The 26,514-nt window shown below is 49.3% G+C and overlaps 1 protein-coding gene across 8 annotated transcripts in view; it reads left to right on the top strand.

The window, feature by feature from the left end:
• Positions 1-20,198, top strand: part of TLE3 (TLE family member 3, transcriptional corepressor) — a 51,651-nt gene extending 31,453 nt beyond the window's left edge. For 4 of the 8 annotated variants that reach the window (XM_081838881.1, XM_081838883.1, XM_081838882.1 and 1 more), the window contains exons 8-20: positions 1,105-1,121; positions 3,511-3,630; positions 3,944-3,994; positions 4,521-4,673; positions 6,090-6,222; positions 7,537-7,721; positions 8,508-8,584; positions 10,469-10,718; positions 12,547-12,794; positions 14,161-14,308; positions 16,624-16,774; positions 18,119-18,195; positions 18,626-20,198. In XM_081838881.1, coding sequence (XP_081695007.1) covers positions 1,105-1,121; positions 3,511-3,630; positions 3,944-3,994; positions 4,521-4,673; positions 6,090-6,222; positions 7,537-7,721; positions 8,508-8,584; positions 10,469-10,718; positions 12,547-12,794; positions 14,161-14,308; positions 16,624-16,774; positions 18,119-18,195; positions 18,626-18,733 — 1,718 coding nt within the window. In that variant the 3' untranslated portion in view covers positions 18,734-20,198. Of the gene's footprint in view, positions 1-1,104; positions 1,122-3,510; positions 3,631-3,943; positions 3,995-4,520; positions 4,674-6,089; positions 6,223-7,536; positions 7,737-8,507; positions 8,585-10,468; positions 10,719-12,546; positions 12,795-14,160; positions 14,309-16,623; positions 16,775-18,118; positions 18,196-18,625 lie in introns of all 8 variants that reach the window. The other 4 variants (XM_081838880.1, XM_081838877.1, XM_081838876.1 and 1 more) reach the window with 1 other exon arrangement.
• The last annotated feature ends 6,316 nt before the right edge of the window (positions 20,199-26,514 follow it).

The raw sequence follows: 26,514 nt of genomic DNA, 5'->3' as shown, positions 1-26,514 counted from the left end.
GTAATTTCCATTTAGGAAGGATGCACCATCCATTCAAAGCACATGGCTTCCCCTCCCCAAAAGAATCCTGGGAACTGTAGTTTAACCTTGACAGAGCTACGGTCCCCAGCACCCTTGGAGAACTACAGTTCCCAGAATTCTTTAGGGGGAGCCCTGTGCTTTAAATGTATTGTGTGGGCATATGCAGTCTGGGAAACGCAGGGGGGTGGCATTAATGTAGGTTTCCCCAAAATGTTTTTGCCTTAATCCAGGGGGAGGGACTGACTCTTTATCAGTTCAGGGGCAGCATCTTCTCACAGGCAGCCAGAGGCAAGAGAGGGCAGAGTAATTGGGTGTGGCTTTTTTTGTGCCCGTGGCCCAACCAAACAAAAGGCAGATGTTTCTACATGCCCACAGCTCCATCCTCTTGAGGCGAGAAAATGCACTTGAGGCAGGGGACAGGAGAGGGCCTGGGGAAAGCATGACCGGGGGCCAGATAGAAATGCATTGAGGGCCACTCTGGGACTGAAGTTCTCCACCAATGTATCAATCCATTCCCAGACTAGTGAAATTCCTACACCCCCCCCCCAAAGGATCTGTGGATCTCTTCCAACAGCAAAAGGGCTTTCCCAGCCTTCTTCCCTTGACAGAAAACAGCCGTCTAGTTAGTTGTCGGAGAAATCTCTCTGTCTAAGGACCAACATGGGAAGGAAATGGGTTTCTTCCTCCAGATTTGGAAAGAAACGTGTCAACAAACCATTTTGCAGTTATTTATTTTTTAGTTGCCCTTTTTCCTCTTTGTGTGTCTGTTCCATTCCCCACCCCCCCTTGTGTGGTGCTGCTTGTTTGGCCCAGTAATTGTTTGCCAAAAAATAAAATAAAAGGAGCCGAGGTGGTTGCTGCCGTCTGGGCCAAGATTCCTTCCAGAGAACAAAGATGAAAAGGCCAGCGGGGCTTTTTATCAAGCCAGACCAGAGATCGCTACGTGCAAAGGAACAGTTGGATTGATGTTCTATTTTAAGACTTTTTCTCTTTTCCCCTGCCTTCCCCACCCACTTTTTTCGTGCTCCCTTTCAACTCGGCTGCCTCCGACCTCTGTGCCAACTCGGCCTTCATTCCTGGAAGATCGGGACGCCAGCGCAGTAAGTCCCCTTTCCTTCCCCTCTGGACATCACACCATCTTTGTATTGAACGCTTGATGAGTTTTCCCGTTCCTTGGGCTCGGGCTCTCCTGCCATCAAATGTCACTGTTTTAGAAACTTCAACTCCCCAGAAAAAAGGTTTCTCCATTCCAGAGTCAGGAATATCTGGGCTGGGCTGTCGTGGGATTCAGGCAGGGGACATTCTCAGCCTTATCCGGAGACACCGTTGAACATTGAACTTCACGCCTTCTGCAGGCGAGGCAGCTGCTGTACCCCTGAGCTTTGGTTCTGCCACTGTTTTCCTTGGATTCCACTCTGCTTAGACTTTCCTTGCCACTTGGATGGTCTTGAGATCCTTGGATTCAACTAGGTTGGCAGCCACTTTTGCCAACTTGGTTTCCTCTAGGTGTTATGGACCCCAGCTCCTATCACCCCCAACATCCGAGATCCCTACTGGAGGGAGCTGTGGTCCAGAACACTTGGAGGGCACCAGTTTGGCAAAGGTTGCCCATAGACGGCAATATTGCCCCCTGGGTAGTGGTGGGATTCCCTGGAGGTGAAACCACTGATTTAGGATGACTTCTCTACAGCTTTTTCTAACCATTTGGCTGTTGTTGAGATTGTCTCAACCGTTGCCAACAAGAGCTGTTCAGTCTGAGCTGATGACCTGGGGGATTGGGGGGGGAGTGAAGCGAGAAGCCCCCTCAGCAATTAGGAAGCAATTTCATTGCTGGTAGCTGTTCCATTATCTTGGGTCATCTAATCTTTTGGGAAGGACTTGGGTGATTACGTTGTGTGAGGCAGGGACGTGGAAGGTCAGGCAGTTAACTAAGCTTCTCGAGGACGGCGGCCCCCCGCCCTGCTCCCTCGTCACCATCCATCTGGACATTAATGGTCCTTGATGGGGCTCAGCTTCCAGCTACAGTTATGAGGGCTCTGCTTACTCTTTCTGTGTTGAAAGAGAGGCTGTGAGGAGAGCAGGAACTAAGTGGCCCAAACCCTCATTATCATCATCCTTTGAAAATGAGGAAGGGTGAGGGAGGGGTCTTTGTAGCTATTCTCCACCTCTCAGCTCTAACTGGAGGAGGGGATGCCCCTGAGGCGCAAAGTTCCCCCCTTTTTATGGATTTCCTGCCATCCGAGGGCTGTCCAGAGGGATGCCAACGGCCCCTCAGACGCCATGACAGGGCAGAGCCATCTTGGTGGTCATGGGGAGATGGTCCTCAGCAGCCCCTCCCCCGAAAGCTCTCATGAAGGGGCTGGTGGGGGAGTTTCTGGGGGATGTAGCATTTTTGCCAAATTAGGGTGAGGGGGGCAGGGCCTTGACACTCATAGATCCATCTCCAGGTTTCTTTGTTCACATTTCCTAATTGGGTTGCTGCTGTAGCAGCAAAAATATCGAGATAGATGTATTCTGAGGAGGGGAGTTTATTGGCGGCCTGCCTGCCTCAGTGCCTCCAGAGGCCCTAATGCGATTCTTCCTCGGGAACCGTGAGCCTTTTCAGCATGACTGGCTGAGAAGAAAAGGCGGCTGGTTGATCCCCAAAGCAGCTTATTGGGGATGCGAGGAGGGAAACATGAACTGCTGGGCTTCTCCCATTCAGAGGAGAAAGAAAGGGAGGATGGGGGCTGGCTTAGAGTCACTTTATCTTTAGCAAAAGGCTTTTGCGGGGTGGGGGTGGGGGATGAGGGTTGAGTTCTGTGGAGAAACAAAATGCCTATAATTTTGGCTACAGAGGCAGGAGATGCCAAGAGGCCAGCAGCTGTTTTCAGAATTGCGTTCTGTGTGCGACATGCAGCGGCAGTAAAATTTAAGCCTGAGCTTCCCCCCACCCCCAATTATTAATTAATAAAAATATTTGCATAAAAATATACATCAAAGCAGTTCAAAGCAATAAAAACATATAAAGCCATCACATACTTGCAGAACTTTAAAAAGGCACATTTATTTGGCTGCGAGACAGGATGTCCTTTGCCAAACCGGCATCCTCCAGGTGTTTGGAACTACAACTCCCATCAGCCCTTGGCATCAATGCTGTGGCTGGGGATGATGGGTTTCGTAGTCCAGAACACCTGGAGGTAACACTGAGCTGGGGAAAACTGCACCAGGAAGTCCTAGATCTAGAAAGGGGACGAGGGACCACAAATCGAAACAAACTCGCTTCTCACTTTTAAGACTGGTACACAGTTTCTAAGTAATGTGTCTGAAACGTGCACACAAGTTGGCTGTGTGCTGTTGTGGTCTTCTGCATTGGGATGGTTTGGGGCAGTGGTTCCCAAAATGGGTGGTACCACCTCAAGGCAGGGCGGGGGGAGATAATAACAAGGGGGTGCACTAAGAGGCAAGTGGGCAGCATAACCCTCTCTTCTTTTTCTCCTTCTGTTCTAGAATAACTCCATCTCCCCATCAGAGAGTTTGAGAGCCAGCGAGAAGCACAGGAATCCCACCGACTACAGCATCGATTCCAAGAAGCGGAAAGCAGAGGAGAAGGACAGCATGAGCCGATATGTAAGTCTTGAAGGCCCCTGTGGTGCTCTCCATCTGACCTGGTGTTGGCCATGGACCATGGATCTCAGGGCGGTTCACGACAGCAGAACACATATGATAACGGGACAAACCTCAAACTGTGACAATCACATCATATTTCTCCCCCAAGCGCAAACCTGTCATCTTGCCAAGGGGCAGTGTAGCCGCAGGACTAATAATGACTCATCCACTACTTCGCAGTAGGCAGAGGGGGTGTCGCCCTAGGCAGTCCCTTGCAGACTTTAAGGAGGAGGCGTTTTCTGTCTTTCAACTGAGTCACTGCTTCTTGTTTCAGGACAGCGATGGTGACAAGAGTGATGACTTGGTGGTGGACGTCTCCAATGAGGTACGACAGAGGGTCCCTCTCCCTCTCAGGCTGAAACAAGAAGTCCACATTAACCTTATATGGAGATGGAGCAGATTGGCCAGGCTTCTTTTAAGTGCATAATCTGTAGAAAAAGAATAAAGAGATTTTTCTCTTGATGCAGAAGCTGTGGGCGTCCAGTGGCTTTACTGTGGGGGTGCTGCATCCAAAATGCTCTGGAAAGAGTGAATGCAGTATAGAACCCTAGGATGTCACCACAGTAGGCAATCCGCCCCCCCCCCCCCCGGTTAGGTCTGTTATCAACTGTAGAGAGCGATTTTTTATGTGAGAGCAGCAGCAATTTGTTTTATGCTGCTATGTGCCTCAGAATAAGTCTGTAAAGTCTCATAAGTTTGCAAGTCTCTCTCACACACATGTAAATATGTTTTAGTATACCAAGTAAATGTGTTATGTTAGGGTGTTTTGCAGTCCCCTTCTTCCTACTTTGGCAAAGGGACTCCACGGTGCCCCTGTTGCTAACAGCCTCCTTGTGTTCCCCGCTCCCCAGGATCCTGCTACACCTCGGGTGAGCCCTGCCCACTCGCCTCCAGAGAATGGGATCGACAAAGCCCGTGGCTTGAAGAAGGATGCCCCCAACAGCCCTGCCTCGGTGGCCTCATCCAGCAGCACCCCTTCCTCCAAGACTAAAGACCTGGGCCATGTAAGTAAAGGCCTTGCAGAAGATGCCTCTGCCCTCTTGGGAATGCTTACTGAAGGTGGACCTGTGGGGCTGGTTCTCCCTGGAGGAGCCGAAGTCCGGCTTATGAGTGAATGTAGAGAAAGGCAGTGTTGGCGTAGTGATTAGAGTCTTTAACCTAGTGGCGCAGCAATAAAACTGCTAGCACATTTGCAAAGCCAAGCAGGGTCTGGCATGGTTTCAAATTGGATGGGGGATCGCATGTTGAGATTCCTGTTTTGCAGGAGTAAATGAGCCTTAGGATCCCTTTCATTTCTACAATTCTATGAAACTAGGAACTGGGACAGACCAGGGTTCAAAACCCCACTCAGCCATTCAGCTCACTGGGTGACCTTGGGCCATTCCCTGCTTCTCAGCCTAGCCCACCTCACAGGGTTGTTCTGGAGATTAAATGAGGGGGGCAGGGGAGAAACACGTTTGCCACCTTGAGCTCCTTGGAGGAAAAGATGACCTATAAATGCATGAATCGGACTGTGGAGATCAGGAGCGATCCAATAGACTTGATCACATAGAAGAGGGCCTGGTAATAATTGCTGTGGATGGGACCATTTTTGCTGTGCAGATCATTGGTCCAGAAAGCAGCTTTCGTTTCGAGCCAGTTTAAAGTCAACAGTCTAGGCCTTTGTTCCCCATCTGTGTGCTGGAGAACCAAAGAACATTCCTGCCTTGGGGCAATAGTTGGGGGCGCTGGGCACAGAACCCCCACCCAAAGGATCTAGGGAGATGCTTTACTGATCGGAACATGCTTTGATGTGTAATGTTTGGTAACTCTTTGGCATTTGAGAAGAGCTGCATTGAAGCAAGAGCCAGAACGAATGTTCAACATTTTCCATGCTTGCTAAGAAGAAAAATAGGAGAGTCCACATTTGACTAGAAGAATTCAAAACTCCATCTTGGAGTAAGCTGAGGAGGGGGTTGATCATAGATTTGAGTTATTTGAGGTTTCAGATTTGGTGGCTCTGCTCAGAGAGTCTTCTTCATTTCGGGAATCTCAGCAAATGCAGAAGACTGGCTTTTTTTTCAGGATCCTTCTTAGGAAGAAAGCAGAAAGCCAAACTTGCCAAAATGTCAAATGAAGGCAGATCTCAGAATTGGGTTCCTGAGGTAGACCATTGAGTCAAACAATTGGTCCAGCTCATTCAGTACTGTCTGCAATGATGGGCAACAGCCCTCCAGCTTTTCAGGGAGAGGTCTCACCCAGCCCCTACCCAGAGATGCTGCTGGGGGTTGAATCTGGGACCTTCTGCATGCAAAGCAGATGCACTCCCACTGAGCCAAAACCACCTCCCAAATTGTTTGTTTGCTAAGAGACCCCACAAGCACTTGTGGAATCGATCTTGCTGATGCCAACCCATCTTCCCCAATCTTGTTTTGCACCAGAACGACAAATCTTCCACCCCAGGGCTGAAGTCCAACACTCCTACTCCAAGGAACGATGCCCCAACGCCTGGGACGAGCACCACCCCGGGCCTTCGGCCGATGCCAGGCAAGCCATCTGGAATGGATCCCTTAGGTATGTGGCTCCCCTCACAGGGTTGTTGTGCGTGTGGTTCGGGTGTTTGCCACTTCTGCCAAGGCAAAGCAATGTTTGGTGCTAAAAGACTGGCCTAGAGAGGGCTTAGGTTTTAGTGTTTGCGTGGAATGGACAGGGAACTCCCAGCTTCCTGCTTGTCTGACCCGCCGTTCCACCCCTCCTTCTACGAATCTGAGCAGCCTGTCACAGAAGAGAATGCACAGGCCAGTGGTTAGAATGTAGGACTAGGACAGAGCTTTCTAAACTGTGTGTCACAGCACAAACACTCCCAACGCTCCTCCAGGGGCTGGAAAGGGGTTAGTTTAACCTCTGGTTTGTTAGTAAAACTGAAAAGACGCATGTCTAAAAAGTGTGTCACCAACATGAAAACTTTGGAAAGCTCTGATCTAGGAGACCAAGGTTCAAATCACCAGCCAGTGTGGGGTAGTGGTGAGACTGTTGAGCAAGGACCTAAGGCACTGAGGTTCAAATTACCACCCGGCCATGAATGTAATTGGGTGACCAAGGGCCATTCGCTGCCTCTCAGCCTCTCCTCCCTCACAGGGCTGTTGTGAGGATAAAAGGGGGGGAAAGAAGTATGTACATAACCTTGGAAAGGTGAGAGATATAAATGAGCCAGTGGCCCATCTAGTTCAGCATCCTCTTCTCAAAGTGGCCAGAGACCCCCAGAGAGAAGCCCCCAAGCAGGACCAGAGCACAAGAGGACTCCCCCCTCCTTTGGTTTCCAGCAACTGGTACTCAGAAGCATTACTGTGTTCAGCTGTGGAAGCAGAGCATAGCCTTTAAAGCCCTAAATGGCTTGAAGGAGCATCTCCACTTCCATTGCCCAGCCCAGATACTAAGGTCCAGCTCCAAGGGCCTTTGGGCAGTTCCCTCACAGCAAGCTGTGAACCTACAGGGAACCAAGCAGAGGGCCTTCTCGGTAGTGGCACCCTCTCTGTGGAACGCCCTCCCATCAGATGTCAAACAGATGAATAATTATTTGACTTTTAGAAGATCATCTGAAGGCAGCCCAGTTCAGGGAAGTTTTTAATGTTTGATTTTTTGTGTGTGTTTTTAATATTTTGGGAGCCGCCCAGGGTGGCTGGAGTAACCCAGTCAGATGAGTGGCATATAAATAAAAGAACAACAACAACAATAACTGTTTTTGGCTACTGGCCACTGACAACTCTCCCCAATGAATCTGTCCAATCCTCTTTCAAAGCCAACCAAGTTGGTGACCACAGTCAGCGTTTCTTCCCCCGAGTAATTGATCCACGCACCCCCCCCCTTTCCCTTTTTCTCCTTCTCCAGCATCTGCCCTGAGGACACCCATTTCCATCGCTGGTTCCTATGCCACCCCCTTTGCCATGATGGGGCACCATGAAATGAACGGCTCCCTCACCAGCCCTGGGGCCTACGCCAGCCTTCATAACATCCCGCCTCAGATGACGGCTGCCGCCGCCGCTGCTGCCGCCGCCTATGGCCGGTCACCAATGGTGAGCTTTGGAGCTGTACGTAAAACCTTTTTAGCTCCTTTTTCAATGGGGGTGGGGTGGGTGAGGGGTGGGTTAACTACCAATCCTGGGAACTCTGGGAGCTGTAGCTTTGTGAGGGAGATCGCTCTCAGCACCCTTAACAAACTACAGCTCCCAGAATTCTTTGGGGGAAAGGCATGACTGTATATAAAGTGGTATTTGAATGCTTTAAATTTAGAGTGTGAAAGTGGCCCCATATGGGCCAATGGTCTGAGGCAGTTTCTGATGCCCCTCTGGGCCTGATGCCTAGCAGGACCTTCCTGGTTTATCTTTTGCTAGTTCTTCTATTTCTGGCCCCTGTAGCTCAGTGGTCAGAGCATCTGCCTTGCATGCAGAAGGTTCCAGGTTCGATTCCTAGCATCTCCAGGTAGGGACCCTGGGGAGCAGCTACCAGTCAGTGCAGACAGTACTGAATGAGATGGACCCAGTGGTCCAATTCAGTACAAGGCAGGTTTCTCTGTCCCATTCAGTCCATGTTATGTTGGTCTGAAGTGCCTGTGGAACAAGGGGAAAGCCCCCACCCCGACTTAAGAAATGGATGCTCATTTTCCTGGCCTTGGAGGGAGGGGTCTTTCCCTAACTATCTCCCCTCCTCCCATGAAAAAAACCAACTGACCGCAATTCCGTGAGAACTGACTTTCCGCTCCAGTCAGCAGCACTTTGCTGGGTGGTTTCTGTGGGAGCCTGTGAGAGTACATTTTTGTTTCTCCCAGGCTCCTGATGCCTTCACTTTTGTTTGGTTCCCAGGTTGGCTTTGACCCGCATCCGCCGATGAGGACCCCCGTCCTGTCCACCAGCCTGGCGTCCATCCCCGGCGGGAAGCCGTAAGTCAGACCCTTGACCTTCTCCCCCAAAGCGTTCAGTCCACAAGTCTGAAAACTAATTGCCGCCCATCTCAAGACAGGGGGCCTACTCTGAGGAAGACCCTAGCTCTTTCCTTGCCCATGTAAATTTGGCAGCAGGAAAGAGCTCATCTGGGTGGCTTAATATGTCTGCCTGAGTCGTAATCAGAATTAATAAAAAGAAAAGAAAAAGTCTGAAAACCAAACCAGAAAACCTCCCCCCTCCAAGTCTAAAATAAACGTGCAGGGGACAGGGAGCCAGCTAGAGGCACCAGTGGAAGTTTTGGGTGCTGTCTTGGTATAAAAGAAATGCTGCAATCACAGCGACGAGATTTCTTTTTGCAGAAATCCCATTCTCCTCAAATGAAGAGGCAAGCAGGGTTTGAAAAGGGAACAGGAGCGTTGATGCTCCCGTGGGATGTTCCTCGTGCTTGTTTTGGCACCATCCACACTTGCATAGCATTGTGACACTTAGGCGATGTGATGTCTTAATTAATCCTTGGGACTGCTGCTAATTTTTGTTTATTGCCTGCCCTTCACCCTAAGGTCCTGATGGTGAGTTACAGCATTAAAACACAATATTGAAAACAATTTAAAACAACTTCCAAGCATAAAAATAAGGCGGGGTGCTAAAAATGTGCACCTCAAAGGCCGGGGTGAAGAGATACACTGAAAGCTGTAGAATGAAGGTGCCAGAGGCCACCTGTGTGGGGAGCGAGTTTCACAGCTTAGGGGCCACCACAAAGAAGGTCATCTCCTTGAGACAACGAAGAGGGCCCCTTCTGCCAATCTCAGCTCCCAATAGGGCCTGTAGGGAAGGAGGGTTTTTTTCATATATTTGGGAGCATATATTTTTAGAGCTTTAAACACCAATGCCAGCACCTTGAGTTGTGCCCGGAAATCAATTGGCAACTGCTAGGAAGGGTGGACTACACCAGCCCTAGGAGACTGTTGGGGGTGTAGCAGACAAGAGCGTAAGAAGAACCTGGCTGCTGGAGGAGGAGGATGATATTTTATTATTTATATCCCGCCCATCTGGCTGGGCAGCTTACAGCATATGTGAAAACATAATAAAACATCAAACATTAAAAAACAGTATGTTACACAATATATTTCAAATATGCAGACTAAGGACTACGAGTAGAAAAGCCAGCATGATATAACAGATAAGTGTTGCATTTAGACTTATCATCACCTCTCAAGACTAGACTGCCATGGTGCAAGACGCTTTAGTGAAGGGCTGCAAAGAAACATGAGGATTAAAATCATTCTCTTACACTTCCCCCTGCCTTGGATGCCTCTGAACTCTGTACTTATATACCATGGGTAGGCAAACTAAGGCCCGGGGGCTGGATCCAGCCCAATCGCCTTCTGAATCCGGCCCGCGGATAGTCCGGGAATCAGCGTGTTTTTACATGGGTAGAATGTGTCCTTGTATTTAAAATGCATCTCTGGGTTGTTTGTGGGGCATAGGAATTGGTTCATATATTTTTTCTTCAAAATATAGTCTGGTCCCCCACAAGGTCTGAGGGACAGTAGACCGGCCCCCTGCTGAAAAAGTTTGCTGACCCCTGTTATATATTCCCTCTAAAATAGAGGCATAACTTTTCATGGAAGCCACTGTCACTATCAGCTTTTTTAGGCTGGAAAAGAAGAAATCTAAACTAGGTTCTGAGACCAGGCCAAGGGGAGCCCATCTGGTCCAGCATCCTGTTAAAACAGTGGCCAATCAGATGCCCCAATGGGAAACCTGCAATCAGGCCATGAATACAACCTCGATGCCCAGCAACTGGTCTTCAGAGCCCTCATTCTCCTCCTCCTCCTCCACCACCAGTCTCAGCACCCCTTCTCTTGTCTCCTCCCTAGAGCCTACTCCTTTCACGTGAGTGCCGATGGGCAGATGCAACCCGTCCCATTTCCTCACGACGCCCTGGCTGGCCCCGGCATTCCCCGGCACGCCCGTCAGATCAACACGCTGAGCCATGGCGAGGTGGTGTGTGCTGTGACCATCAGCAACCCTACCCGGCACGTGTACACTGGTGGGAAAGGATGTGTGAAGATTTGGGATATCAGCCAGCCTGGCACCAAGAGCCCCATCTCCCAGCTGGATTGCTTGGTAAGCGGCGGAAATGGATGGCCCTCCACTAAAGTCCAAGGAGCCTTTGGTCTTTGGGTCCATGACTCATGAGTTATAAGCCACTGACTGAGGATTTTCCATGTCAGCAGCTGGCTTTAGGGAACTCAGCCTGGGTTCTTTGCACCTTTATTTGTTTCTCCATGTATTTTAATGGATTTATATGTAAATAAACATTATAAGGGACGCGGGTGGCGCTGTGGGTAAAAGCCTCAGCGCCTAGGGCTTGCCGATCGAAAGGTCGGTGGTTCGAATCCCCGCGGCGGGGCGCGCTCCCGTTGCTCGGTCCCAGCGCCTGCCAACCTAGCAGTTCGAAAGCACCCCTGGGTGCAAGTAGATAAATAGGGACCGCTTACTGGCGGGAAGGTAAACGGCGTTTCCGTGTGCTGTGCTGGCTCGCCAGATGCAGCTTTGTCACACTGGCCACGTGACCCGGAAGTGTCTGCAGACAGCGCTGGCCCCCGGCCTCTTAAGTGAGATGGGCGTACAACCCTAGAGTCTGTCAAGACTGGCCCGTACGGGCAGGGGTACCTTTACCTTTACTTAAACATTATAAATGCACATGAACAATAGCAATATTTGCATGGTTCACATATAAGTTCGCTATATTTGGAAATGGCATGTATTTCAGAGGATATTTACCATGCTCAATGCAACCTCTTCCTTATTTATCTCAATAATGTAATAATTTTCTAAGACGAAGAGCCGGAAGTCGACTTTTTGGGAAAATTGTATTAAACTTGATGTAGTTTGGCACTGATTTGTTAGAAATTTGGAAAACTAATCAATATTATTTGGCAAAAACTGCAAATGTAGTAATATTCTTGCATCTGACTAATCATGTCTCAATTAAAAAATCAGATTATGGTAATAGAATTACCGTATTTTTCGCCCTATAGGATGCACTTTTTCCCCTTCAAAAATGAAGGGGAAATGTGTGTGCGTCCTATGGGGCGAATGCAGGCTTTCGCTGAAGCCTGGAGAGCGAGAGGCGTCGGTGCGCACCAACCCCTCTCGCTCTCCAGGCTTCAGGAAGCTATCTGCAAGCCTTGTGAGCCCGGCGGGAGTTCCCGCAGGCTCACAAGGCTTGCGGGCAGCAGCTTGCAGCCCGAAGCACGGGGCGCCCTCCAGAGGACGCCCCGTGCTTCGCACAGGTGTCTGCAAGCCTTGCGCGCCCGGGGGGAACTCAAGGCTCTCAAAGCTTGTGGGCAACAGCCTGTTCTGGGGTCAGGGGAAGCTCGGGCTTCCCCCGCCCCCAGCTCCCAGCCCCGCAAGCCAGCTTCGGGAGCGATGGCAAGGTTACACAACCTTGCCATCGCTCCCGGACCCATTCTAGGGGCTGGGGTTGGGGGAAGCTCGGGCTTCCCCCACCCCCAGCCCCACAAGCTCCGGGAGCGATGGCGAGGTTGCGCAACCTTGGCTTCGCTCCCGGACCCCCAGCCCCGAGGCTAAAAACGAAGCCAGGACAGCGAGCGGGATCCATCCTGCTCGCTGTCATGGCTTCTTTGCTCTTTGGGGCTCGGGGGGGAGGGAATAATTTTTTTTCTTTATTCCCCCCCCCCAAAAAAAAATAAGTGTGTCCTATAGGGCGAAAAATACGGTAATATTTTGCTCAAGCTGCCTAACTCAGCACCCAGAGTCCATTTTGCTCTGGGGAATATATATATATTTAATTCTTAAGAGAACATCCCCCTATATGTATCTGGAATGGTCAAATGTTTCAAAGATAGCTAGTTGAACTGTTTGGATTCTGTCTGCATGGAGTTAGGAGCTGGGCTGTGTCATTGATGTTACGTTTTCCTGCCCCCAGAACAGGGACAACTATATCCGCTCCTGCAAGCTCCTCCCAGACGGGCGCACACTGATTGTGGGGGGCGAGGCCAGCACTCTCACCATCTGGGACCTGGCCTCCCCCACCCCCAGGATCAAGGCAGAGCTGACCTCCTCCGCCCCCGCCTGCTATGCCTTGGCCATCAGCCCGGACGCCAAAGTCTGCTTCTCCTGTTGCAGCGACGGCAACATTGCTGTCTGGGATCTCCATAACCAAACACTGGTCAGGTGAGTAAGGTCCTGGTGGTAAGGAAGGGCTTTCAAAGAAGTCTTGGGTATATGGGGAAGGAGATTCTGCAGGAAGCATCTGTCCAAATGAAACCAAGGGATTCAAAGAGCTGCATTCTTGTGCCATGTTCTGTTCACCCTTTGCTCTGGAAGAGCGGGAAGGGTCACAGCTCAGGGGTAGAGTACCTGCTTCGCATGCAGAAGGGCCCTGGCATCTCCACGTCAGGCCATGATGGCTGTGCTCTGCCTCCACAGCTGAAGGCAGCAATGCTTCTGAATATCAGTTGTGGAAACCACAGGAGGAGAGAGGGCTCTTGTGCTTGGGTCTATTGAGGCAACTGGTTGGCCACTGTGGGAACAGGATGCTGGACTTGATGGGCCCCCTTTGGCCTGATCCTGCAGGCCCTTCTCACAGGAAATGTCTGAGACCCTGGGGAGATGCTGCCAGGTCATGTAGACTGCACTAAGCTAGCTGGGCCCAGTGCTCTGACTGACCTTCCTGTGTTCTGAGACCAGGTGCCCCAATGGGAAACTTGCAAGCAGGACCCGAGTGTAACAGCATCTCTCTCTGCTTGGGATGCTCAGAAACTGGAAGCTTTGAGCAGAGAAAAAGCCTGGACAAGGGGACAGAAAGCTCAAGAGCCTCTGGTGTGTTCCTCAGCAGCTGTGTCTATCAAGCCTTCCCTTCCCAAATAAGTGGAAGCTGGAGATAAGGACCTTTGGGACCCTGATAGTAGAGGCTTAAATCCTCCCTCACAATAACATGGGAAGCTGCCTTACACTGAGTCCGACCATTGGTCCGTCTAGCTCAGTACTGTCTGCACCAGGGGTCAGCAAGGCTTACTGGGCATGAGCGGAGATCCTACGTGGGCTGGGCCGGCACAGTACGATGCCGGAAATCACTTCTGCGCATGCCCAGACGCTAAAAATTGCGCCTGTGCAGAAGTGATTTTTGGCATCTGGGTATGTGCAGAAGTGATTTCTAGCACTGCAGACATGCGCAGACACGATTTCCGGTGTCTGGGCATGCACAGAAGCAATTTCTGGGGCCATGGAAGAGAGTCCCCACACTTTACTGCGCCGGTTCAGCGCAGCACATGGGGACTTGCTGAGCGAGCAGCTTGGTTCAGGGGCCCGTTAAATGGCCTCCGTGGGCCACTTCCGGCCCACGGGCCTTAGGTTGCCTACTCCTGGTCTACACTGACTGCCAGTGGGTCTCCAGGGTTTTCGGTCAAGATTCTCTCCCTGCCGTACCTAAAGAATCTGGGGATTGAATCTAGGACTTGCTGCTTGCAAGGCAGACCCTGCACCGGTGAGCTTACAGCCCTTCTCCTAAATGTCTCTGAATGTTGGTTTTCTCTCTCAGGCAATTCCAGGGCCACACAGACGGTGCCAGCTGTATTGACATCTCCCACGATGGCACCAAGCTCTGGACAGGAGGCCTGGACAACACGGTGCGGTCCTGGGACCTCCGGGAAGGCAGGCAGCTGCAGCAGCACGACTTCACCTCCCAGGTAAGCCGGTGTGGGACTCCCTCAGCGTTTTCTCCTAGAGGCAGCAGCCCTGCTCAGGATGGAGGGCTTCCTTAAGAAGCAACTCTGAAGACCATACCAAGATCCCTGCTGGACCAGGCCAAAGAGGGCCCATCTAGTCCACCATCCTGCCCTCTCAGTGGCCCACCAGATGCAGGACCCGAGTGTAACAGCATCTCTCTCTGCTTGGGATGCTCAGAAAATGGAAGCTTTGAGCAGAGAAAAAGCCTGGACAAGGGGACAGAAAGCTCAAGAGCATCTGGTGTGCTCACTATAGCAAAGCTTGGCAGTGTTATTCCTTACCAACTTCCATAGTGGTATCTCTTGGACCTGCAAGCCTCAGGCTGAACAGTCCAGGACACCTGAGTGAGTTCCTGTCCCTATCTCTCAGCTGGACTTCACACATGAGCCTTCATGGGGCACTTTGGGAACTTGCTGCTGAGGTGGAAATGATGGCATCTTTCTGGTGTCGAAAGGAGGCCCCGGTGGATGGGCCAGGGGAGTTTTTCTGTGCAACCCCGACAAGGAGAGCCTCTGCTGCTGGGAGCCTCTCCATGCTAGGCTGTGCTCAAATTCTGCAGGCCAGGAAAGGGGAGCCTTTGCACCCCTATATTTGCTTATCCTACAATTGCAGACATCACCCCACACACCCAGCTCCAGGTACTGGTGAGAATTGACTTGGAGCGCATTTGTAGGACACCTGAGGTTTTGAGCAGCTTGATCCACAGCAGGGATCTCACCCCAGTAAAGTGCTGGAGGTGAAGGAGGAATAGGGCACTCCGTGCTTGAGAAGGAGCCCTTAAATAGTTGGGAAACTCTTCTGGAAATCTATCTAGGACAACGGTTCTAAAGTGGGACTGTACCACCCCCTGGAGGGGGCTAAGAGTCAAGGGGGTGGCAAGATGACACTGGAGGTGTAGCTGGTGTCCCTGAATCAAGTCCATCAATTTTGTTGACTGAATTAAACTCAGTAGTTGGAACTGGGTTTTGAATAAATGTGCAATTATTGTTTTGGATTTTATTTTATTTTTTTTTTAATAAATATTTTATTAAGTTTTAGGAGAGACAACAAACATAAGAAAAAACAAGAACAAATACACAAAAATACAAAATTATAAAATACATAAGAAAAAAGGGAAAATAGTTTCCCCCCAAAAAAAGAAAAAACACATTTTTAAAAAAGGAAGAAAAAACACAAAAATCCCTCTTTTTACTTCTCATCTTTGATTCACTTATTTTCTTGACTTCCTCACATCTCCCTTTTTTGTATCCCTATTGAAAATTAGTTTATTGTTTTGGATTTTATTGTGCTATTACCTTCCTTAGTGGGTCGGGCAAAGCGCTATTCTGAATAATGCTTTTGGTAGAGTAGGGGGCACTGGGGATGAGTTTATAGAACCAAGGGGGTGGGGACCCCAAAAAGTTTGGGACCCACTGGGTTAGGAGATGGTTTGATCTGCAAGCCAGAGGAGCTGGCTGCTTACCAATGGGGTGTGTTGAAGGAGGTAGGTCTTGAATGTACAGCAGCCTCAGGGCCCTGAGTGTAGAACTCCTCGTTGGCATCCGGGGGTCGAAAGGCCAGCTGGCTAGCCCCCAGCTGGATTGTTTCCCTCTCAGCCATCACGCTGCGGAGAGCCAGTGTGGTGTAGTGGTTAAGAGCGGCAGTCACATAATCTGGGGAACCGGGTTCGTGTCTCCGCTCCTCCACATGCAGCTGCTGGGTGACCTTGGGCCAGTCACACTTCTGTGAAGTCTCTCAGCCCCACTCACCTCACAGAGTGTTTGTTGTGGGGGAGGAAGGGAAAGGAGGTTGTTAGCCGCTTTGAGACTCCTGAAGGGGAGTGAAAGGCGGGATATCAAATCCAAACTCTTCTTCTTCTTCTTCTTCTTCTTCTCCATCAACTTCTGGCTCCGACGTAAATCAGCGACTCAAGCTAGCTGACTTGAGCACACTATACGTAGCAGTGTAAACCACACAAACAGAAGAGGCTGAGGCTGTGGATACATACTAATACCTACGGATTTATTAATCATAAATCAAGACAAAGAAACAGACATGTGACACGTAACAATCCCATGTCTGCTACTAAGGGGGAATGGAAACTCCCAGCACCCTCGTCCTCCAGTTCCCCATCTCTTACTAGTGTGCAACTTCTCTTCCTTCTACTTGCCATATACAATGGGATTGAATTTTAAAGTTTGCGTGCATGTGTGTGTCCTCCCAAGCAGACTTCAAAGTGAGGTTGCTTCCTGGAGGAGACACCCCTTTCAGGCCTGCTCTCCTTTCTTCCCCACAGATCTTCTCGCTGGGCTACTGCCCCACAGGTGAATGGCTGGCTGTGGGCATGGAGAGCAGCAACGTGGAAGTTCTCCACCACACCAAGCCGGACAAATACCAGCTCCACCTTCACGAGAGCTGTGTCCTGTCGCTGAAGTTTGCCTACTGCGGTAAGGGGCCCAGAATATCAATGGAGTTAGTTGCCTCTTTCTTGGGGAAGGGTCTACAGAGTCCGAAATGTCCCAGATTCAATCCTCAGTGTAGCTGCACCAAGAAAGCTCCCCCTTCTCTCTCTATGAGACTCTGGAGAGCCCTCTGCCCTGTCCAAATAGAGAGGACAGGGCTCGATAAACCACAGACTCAGTGCAAAGCAGCTGCCAAAATGGCGCTTAGATTATATTGCTTGCTAAGAGACGATTTTATCATCGTGGGAGGTGCATTGTAGGGAGCCCCGTAGGGAGGGGTGAATGCTGGTCTGCTCCTTACCTTAATTTCTGTGGAGATTCCTAGTTCGGTGGCAGGAACGAGGTATGGGAGAGCAACATCAGAACAGGCCTTGACCTGATGGAGTGGCTTGCTTTTATTTACCTCCTTTCCTTCCATGGTGGAACCTGAGTTGTGGCTGCTGTTGTGACTTAGAGCAGCCTCTTCCCACCTGGGGCCCTCCAGATGTTTGGGACGTCAACTCCCACCAGATCCAGCCAGCCCTAGGATGCTGAGGCTTATGCAAGTTGTGGTCCAAACTGTTTGGAGGGCACCAGGTTGGGGAAGGATGTAATAGAATATGTTGCAGGAGAGTATGAACCCATTACTGTCATTTACAAAAGTTAGATCGGAGTGGTGGACAAGGTGGTAAATCAGAGTCAACCAGTCCATCTCTGGGTGATTTGTGGTAGATCTGCAAGGATTTCCCATGGTTTTACAATGGCAACAAGTAAATGACTCCCCATTCCCTGGGGATAAATTCTATTTATGAAGTGAAGGAAGCTTTGGGGTAACCAGGAGTGAAGGTTTTTGTGGGTCCAGTTCAGTTCTAGTCCCCAAAAGCAAAATCTTGGGCTCAAAATTATTTAATTCCAAGTGTTATGCCTTTTGTACCATGCCCTGGTTGGTAGACCTTTTTTATTTCTTTATATCCTTATTATCCCACCTTTCCTCCAAGGAGCTCAAGGTGACATACATAATTCTCCTCACTGTTTTACAACAACCCTGTGAGGGAGGTTAAGTAACTGGCTCAAAAGTCATTAAGTGAGCTTCATGGCTTAAGTGGGGATTTGAACTCAGGTCCTAGTCTGACACACTTAACCACTATGCCACATTGACTCTTGGTGGTTCTAGTTAAAAGAAGAGATCCCACAAGTCTTCCCTCTCCTAGGTTAGATCCTACTGAGAGCTGAATTTCCCGGTTGAGATTTTTGTAGGGTTTCTGGGGATCATGTCACACTGGATTCTGTCACTATTCTGGCCTCCTTTCTGACCGGGGAGAATTGAAACTCTGCTTTGTGTGCCTTTAGGGAAGTGGTTTGTGAGCACCGGGAAAGATAACCTCCTCAACGCTTGGAGGACTCCCTATGGAGCAAGCATATTCCAGGTAAGGGTCATTCCTGCTACCAGGATCCAAATCCTGCCTTGGGTGCCATCTGGATTGAAAGGGGTGTGTGGGTGTGGGTGTGTCTGTCTGCACAGATCAGATTCTACCATTCCATCTTGGTGCCAAGACACAAGCTGGAAAGTGTGACTTGATGGGACAGGAAACAGCACCTCTGAGCACGAGCAGAGTGCTTTCCCCCTGTTAACTTGAGTAACCAGATCGGGTCTAACCCAGGGAACCCAAACCTTATTGGGAACCCAGTTTTAGCTCTTGTGTCCCATTGAGCCCCGCCCTCACCATTCCCGCCATGTTTCTGATACGTCACTTATACCCTTAATGTCTCTTAGTATTGATAGATCTTGACATGCGTTTGCTGAAGCTGATTATAGCCCTGCTGAGTTTCCCTTTCCCTTTTTCCTCCCGCCTCCAGTCGAAAGAATCTTCTTCCGTCTTGAGCTGTGACATTTCGGCGGACAACCAGTACATCGTCACGGGCTCGGGGGACAAGAAGGCCACAGTCTACGAGGTGATCTACTGAGCCCAGGGGATTCTGCAGGGCCACCACACTCCAGGCAGACTGCGATCCGACCAGGCGGCAGTTGGGACTCCAGCAGGCAGATGGAGAGAGTGCCTGAGCACGTTCCCATGATGCTCTCTGTTGTGGAAGCTGCACCACCTGGCTGTGGGGCTGGGGGAGATCTTCCATCGCCCTCTTAGGGTTGCTGCTCGGGTGGCGATTGAGACCTTGGCGCTTGGTCCAGCTGTGCGGGATTTTGCAGACGTCTTCTCCGGAGACCTCAGCCGGCTTGTGGTTTTTCCTGGTTTTTAACTTCTTGGTTCTCATGCCTGTGATCTCGGGGAAGCAAACTCCGGACCAGATTTGCTTCCCGGCAGAGACTCGTCCTTCTTTGTCTCTCTGTAAGACTTGTGGGAAATGTAAATAGTGGACGAGTTTTAATACGGTGGGGGACTCCTTGTGGCCTCGGGGGCCAGCTGTGTATTTTTTTTTCTCCTCTTATTTTGGTCTGCTGTAACTGTATTCCACTGGGGTTTTGGTTTTTTTGGTTTTGGTGGTGGCCATCCTTGTCCTGCCCCCCCCAAAACACTCATTTGGTAGAGAGACTATGCTGACCCACCACTTGCCCCTAGCGGGAGCGAAATTCCCCTCCGGCCTCCCATCTTCTACTGCCGTACCTGTGAAGCATCCCCTGTCTCTTTTTTCAAGACCCAAGCCCTTGTCCGGATTGCAACCTTTAGCCGCTGACGGGTGGCAGCAACGGAACAATCACCACCGTCTTCTATAGGAATTCTTCTTTTTATTTTTTAAAAGCACTTCCGTCTTTGGAGCGAAGCGATGAGAGGCCCGTGTCCGGATAGGTTTTGGACCCCACCATGCCTGTCACGTGCGACCTTCAGGCCTAGATGCTGAGGAAGGGGTTTCAAGAAAGCAACGTTCAACAATATGCTCAGGGAGCCAGAGAGAGAGAAAAAAGATAATAGCAACTTGTGTGGGCTTTTCTTATTTTATTTTAAACACTCCGATGAAAGTAAAAGTGATAGAGATGGTAACGTTTAAATGCAGGTTGTTGTTGTTTTTAAAAAGTTTACTAACACGAAGCGATTTCTGTGCGACGGGGACTGGGGGTGGCGTTGGCATCTAGTGGGGGTTTCATGTGGCTGTGGCAAATCTTCCCTCTCCCAGCCTCTTGGATCAAGTGAAAGTTGGGAGGAGGAAGAGGAGGAGGGAGACTCGCCCTCCTGACGTTTTTTGTACTAAAGGAGAAAATAAGATTTAAACACGGGAAAAAATCTACGTATTTGTGTAGCAGAAGATCTTGCCCTGTAATGTAGCATATGGAAGAGAATTTTTATACCACATTTTTATGGATTATTTTTTAATTTTTGATTTTGATCTGGTTTAAAAAAAATACAAAACACTATGGCTTAAAAGGTGAAAAAAAAACTACCTGTTTTTATTAAAGGCCATGCCGGTGCATAAAGGATGATGGAGTGGAGAGAGATTCTTTTCCTGATTGTACTTTTCTTTGGTGGCCTGTGCCTTTCGGGGGGGTGTGTGTGTTTCTTAGCTCTAGTTAGGAACCGGGATGGAGTGGAAGGGAAGTCTCTGAACTGGCGGTGGTACAGAAATTGATCGGGTGTGCTTTGATTGTGGTGGTGGTTTTAAAATGCAACTGGCATCCAAGCAGAATTGTAGAGGAGGAAGGGACCCCAAGGGTCATCTATTCCAACCCCCTGCAATGCAGGTCAGTTCAACAGCAACAGCAGCAGCAGCAGCAGCAAATAACTTTGGGGGCCCTTTACCATTGTGTTCCTTCTGTTCTGTACTCGAGTCTTTGTCAACCTGGGTTTTTTTGGAAGGAAGCTCCCACTGCTGCACCCCCTCCATCTGTCTCCCATTGCCTCACTCTGCCTACTAATAGGGCCGGCTCTGCTTTAGAGATGACACAGGAAGGTGCCTTATGCAGTCTATTGATCCATTTAGCTCAATAGTCTACAGCAGTGGTTCCCGAACTTTCCCCGGCTGGAAGAGGAAAGAGCAGAACAACCACCCACATTTCCAATAAAATATACTGCAGTGAAAGGTGAAGCCTGAGTTGTAGGTGGGAAAGGAGCAAGGTAGCTGGGACTGTGGCCAGGGAGATCCCCCCCCCCCCCGAAATCACCCAATAGCCTTAGTAAGGAATGAAGATGGATTCGTGGGCTGGGAGGGGCGTCCCCCTCCTGGCACAGTCTCTGCAGAGGGTGTTGCATCCGCCAGTTCCCTCCAGTCTTCTGCCCTTTATGAGTGGATTCATCTCTGCTATAACCTTTGCCTAGTCAGCACTTTTGGAAAGGTTAAATTTATGGATAACCTAAATCCATTTTCCATTTGCCACTATTTCTAAGGCCCTTCCTGCCTATGTCTCTTCTGGGTCTTACTGCAGCTTTTGAGAACTCAGAGCACTAATTCCTCTTTATCATGTTTTGTTTTTTTAAGGATGCTTTTAGCTCTTCACGATGCTCTGTGTTGGGTGATACAACTCTAAAATAACATGGGATGGAGCAAAACATATTTATGCTTGCTTGCTTAAACCAGCCTTGGTTTTATGAGGCTTAGCATATGATGAGTAAGTCTTGTGAGTTTCAGCACTTGACTTGGAAGGCGAGTTGCAGGATAATCTCTTTCTTTTTAATGAACTGAATCTGGAAGGATAGAGTCCTGGTTTTTAATTTTGTTAATATAAGCTGCCTTGGACATTTGTTACGAGTGGAAAGGTGTAATCAGAATTCACAATGAGAATTCAAATAACAACTGTATTCCAAAACATCCAAAACTGAGCTACAATTCCCAGAGTGGTTTAACAGTCAAGGCCTCTTCCCAGGGAATTTTGGGAATTGCAGCGCTGTAAAGGGCATGGAGGTCTCCCAACGACACTTGGCACTGTTGCCCGAACTACAGTTCCCATAATTCTTTGGGGGAGTTCTACTGCTAAAAATGTATGGTGGAAATGTGGCCAGAGGGACAGAAGGAGGAGAAGAGCTGAAATCAGCGCCTGGTCCAAATTTCAGGATCCCTACCATTCCTGGCAGTCGTTGACACTCTCTGAGCATCATGGTCAGCCTCTTCCCCCCCAATAGACACTAAGCTGTAAAATAACAGGTCATTAATATCACAGTCAATTCTGTGTCTTGTTAAGGCTTATTTCCAGAAAAGGTCTGACAGTGGCTCCATTTGATACAAGCTGTTATGTCAGGCAACAGTGGGGGAATAGATCTGTGACGCTCAAGCGATTCCAGGAAACGGTTGTGAGGGCAGGTCAACAGATGGCGTTTACGTGTAGGCTGAAGCCTTCACCAAACCAGGCATGGAGCCCCGAAAGAAGGTGGGTGGCTAAGCACCGGACAAGCCACATTCCATGGCTAATGAGCCATGTTGGTGAGGATGGATTTAAAGATCTCCAGGCCTCGTGGGAGGCAAAAGGAATATGGACATTCATCCCCCTCTTGTTCAGAATGTGCTTGTAGAGATGGACTTGGAGAGACTTCAGTAGAGCCAGTGTGCGGTAGTGGACCTGGGAGCAAACAAGGTTCAAATCCCCTTACTCACTGGGTGACCTTAGGCCAGTCACTGCCTCTGCGTAATCTACTTCACAGGGCTGCTGTTGCGGAGATCAAATGTGGAGGGGGAGAATGCCGTACACCACCTTGAGCTCCGTGAAGAAAAAGGTGCCATAAATAAATAGCAATAAAGTGCAGGGCCGGCACTAGATGATTTGCCTCATGAGGTAAAGTGGGCCACTTCCTGTCACCTCCTGCTTGCCTTTGGAAGTACATTGCCCTTGCCTTCTTTGTGGAATGGGGTTCTTCCTCCGGCTTTTGGAGCAAGCTGGCCTTGCAGGCACATTTGAAGGGGCAAATAAATAACGTTCCCTAGTACTGCAGTGTGAACCAAGCGCTCGCCAAAGCCACCTCGTCCACAATGAAAGTCTTCCTTAGACGAAGGCCTAGGCCTCTAGGAGCATTTTATTGTGGCTGTTTTGCTGCAACTAGAAATGGTGAAAGGGATGGGGAAGAGTCTTGTTAATGCCAGAACTGAGAGCACCCAGTGGAGCTGAATGCTGGAGGGTTCACACAGCGCATAGTTGAGCAATGGTTGCTCCCACAAGGAGGAGTAGGATGGGGCGAATTAAAAGAGGACCGGGCAAATTCGTGGAGAGGAAGGCTATCAATGGCTCCTAGCCACAGTGGCTGAGTTCTGCCTCCACTATCGGGATGTTCCTGAATACCACTTGCTGGGAATCGCAGGTGAGCAAGGTACTGTTGCTCTAAGGTCCTGCTTGCAGGTTTCCCATGGGGGCCACTGCGAGAACAGGATGTTGGACTCGGCAGGCCTTTTCTTTGGTTCTTGGGGTCCCAGGGAGGAGCTTCTGCATTTGGCTAGTGCTGCTGGCAGTCAGCAAACTGGGTGGAAGGCAGCTCTGTAGGCAGGTGGTCTGAGAGCACACAACGATTTGACACCCGCCTTTGTGGTACTGCTTGCCTAACAGATGGGCCGGCCCACATTTCGTTTTGGATGAAATGTCTGCTCCATCCGCAGCCTGCATGGATATTTGCAGCCTCTCCCAATGGCATCTCTATGCAGAGTAGTCCTCTGTGCCTTTTAATGTCACCTGTCCCCGTCCCCCTCAAGTTAACCCTGTGGAGTGCACAATGGCAGCATCATCGCCCTGCCGCTCTTGCATCCTGGAGCAGATGGCAGGAGGCAGCTTGCTGCATGCCGTCAGCTGCTGCTCTCTTGAGTTGACGACATGGCAGCGTGCAAAATTTTGTTGGTCTCCCCCCCCCCCCCCGCCCCATCACTTCATCTGTTCCACTGCTGCATCCCACCCGTTTTAATTACTGTAATTGAGTTATAATGAACGATTGCGCAGTACCATTGTCTGCAGTGGCAGGGGGAATTTCTATGCATTCCACACTCCATCTAACAAACACATCCAGTTCTATTTGCTGGGTTGAAGGTTGCTGACATGCCGTAATGGCAGAACTAAAAGGAATCACTGGCTGAGATTCCTGCATTGCCAGGGCTGGACTAGATGACTGTTAGATGAAGTGGTTCAGGTTAGGGGTAAAGGGTTAGGGATTCAGGTTGCAAGCAATTTTTAGTTTCGTGAAACTTTGTTCTGGCCCATCCATCGTGGGCTATTTATTGCAAAGCAGGCATCTGAGCTGTGTTCTCCCCCATTGTTAGATTATCTGTTAGGCTGTGCTTGGATTATTTATATGGGGACAAGGCACCAACTGACTTTCAAATTGGTCCCTGGTAGGATGAGGAATTTAGGAAGTCAATAAGTTTCTAAAAACACCAGATATCAAAGGGAAAGAAAGATCAAAGCAGAGAAGGTCGAAGCCAAAAATAGAGCACCTTGAGCAAGATGAAAGCAGGGGACAGGGCAGATCTCCTCCTCCAAAGGTCTTCAGAAGACAAAGGAACAGGCAAATGGCCAGGCCCTGACGTTGCAGGAGGATGAGGTGGGAGTCAGGGCTGCAAAGGATGAAGAGCCAGAAGGAGAACCTAGCTAGCAGGACCTAGTAGTCTGGGATTATGGGGACTGTAGTCCAGAAACACTGGAGACCCAAGTTTGGGAAACCCTGTAACAGATTCAAACTCACATCAATTTTCATGGGAAAATGGGAGCAAGCTGGGCATTGCTGGAAATGAAATTGTCTGTGCAGGATTTTATATACAGGCTTCTCAAAAACAGAACATCGTTCCATACAAATTCCTGCATGTAGAAAACTAGAGCCCTCCAGTCTCCCGGCTATGTTCTGTGTGCAGGTCAGCATATATGAATCATGAAATTGTGGAGGGGATTCCAAGGGTCATCTAGTCCAACCTTCCTGCAATGCAGGAATCGCAGCTAAAGATTCCCCAGCAGATGGCCACCCACCCAACCTGCTTAAAAACCTCCCATGACGGAGAGTCCGTTACTTTCCTAGGTGGTTCGTTGCACTGTCCAACAGCTGTGTGCAAAGAGTCCAGTTGCTCACCTCCTCCTCTGCTGTTTGCGACAACCTGGCCCAGGTCCTGCAGAAAGTGGTTCTTATCACCACTACAGTCCCATTTCTGCTCAGTCCCAGCGCACACGAGCCCATCAATTTGGCCACTTGGGGCACACTGCTTGGGGACGCTCCTTCCCAGGTTTCCGAGCCATGGTGACACCATAAATCATCTCACCCATCCAGGGGAAAACAATAAGCGACTGACACTTAACGTCACCAGCTTCCCCCCCAGGGAGCTTGGCCGTTTTCCAGAGCAGGAATGTGAGCATGTTACAAAGGCAGGCACACCTTGTATATGACGCAGCAGCCCATGAACCCTTCTGCTGAGGTGTGGAAAGGCCTTGTGGGAAGGGGGCAGGCACTCTTTGGAAATCTACAGACAGATACCCCACCGACTCCCTTTTCTCTGAATCTGCTATGGTGATAGTTTATGGAAAAACCCTAAATAGAGGTTGAGTTGTCTTTGGAGGAAAAAGAGTGGAGATTTTCCTGGTGTGTTGTAATGTGTATTTACAAATGCTACATTTTCAGCCAGAACAGAGCAGGTTGGACTATTTATTTAATTCATACAATTTGTACACTTGGTTGTAAAGACAACAATACAGTGGTACCTCGGGTTAAGAACTTAATTCGTTCCAGAGGTCCGTTCTTAACCTGAAACTGTTCTTAACCTGAAGCACCACTTTAGCTAGTGGGGCCTCCCACTGCTGCTGCCGCCACGCGATTTCTGTTCTCATCCTGAAGCAAAGTTATTAACCCGAGGTAATATTTCTGGGTTAGCAGAGTCTGTAACCTGAAGCGTATGTAACCTGAGGTACCACTGTAATTCAGAGTGGTTTGCAAAAAGGATAAAGTGGTAATGTTATCAAGAAGAAGAATTTGCAGAGAAAATTTAAAACGTTTGAAAAGTTAAAATGAGCACACTAATAATGGATTAAAACTCACAACAATTTTCTAAATATCTGAGTAAGCATGTCTGAACAAGAATGTTTTTTAGCAGGTGCCGAAAAAAATGAAAGCACCTGCCTGGTGTCAATTGTCAGGGAGTTCCAAAGTGTAGATCCTACCACTCTAAAAAAGGCTGAGTTTTTACAAAAGTGGAACAGATATTATGTGGCACCTGTAACAGGGCCAGTTCCTCCCGTCAAATCTGTCGAGTGAGCGTTATATATGTGGTCAGGCATCTCATAGGTAAACTGGTTCCAAGTTGTTACAACCCCCCAAATGTGGTGTCTCCCCACATTTGACAGCTTTCCCACATAGCTCCCAAACTCATGCTGCAAAGTAGAATTTATTTTTATTTTTTAAAATCTTGCTACATGGAAGACAGACACAGCTATAAACTGTAAACTTAATCCTTTACTTAACAACCTCAACCATACTCACCCCCCCCCCCCACCAACCTCAGCCATTACTGGCTGCAGCAGAAGCAAGGAGGAAAGAGGAGGTGAAACAGAAACCATAAACTTACAACTCAGGAGGGCTGCTTAGCTCTCTGGGCCAAGATGCACAAACGCTTTCTTGGCTTTTTTCCTTTCAGTGCAGCGGGTATGAATTAAAGGCAGTTGCTTCTTCCAAAAACTCAGACCCTTCTTTTCTGTCTCCAGCTACAACCGAGCTGCAAAATCTCTGCCTTACAGTTATTTATTTCAGGTAGGTAGCCGTGTTGGTCTGACACAGTCAAAATATAAAAAATAAAATAAAAAATTGTCCAGTAGCACCTTAGAGACCAACTAAGTTTGTTCTTGGTATAAGCTT

This window comes from Podarcis erhardii, assembly GCF_964252035.2.
Source record: "Podarcis erhardii genome assembly, chromosome: 14".
Classification (NCBI taxonomy): domain Eukaryota; kingdom Metazoa; phylum Chordata; class Lepidosauria; order Squamata; family Lacertidae; genus Podarcis; species Podarcis erhardii.
This window is presented reverse-complemented; position numbering and strand designations above follow the sequence as displayed.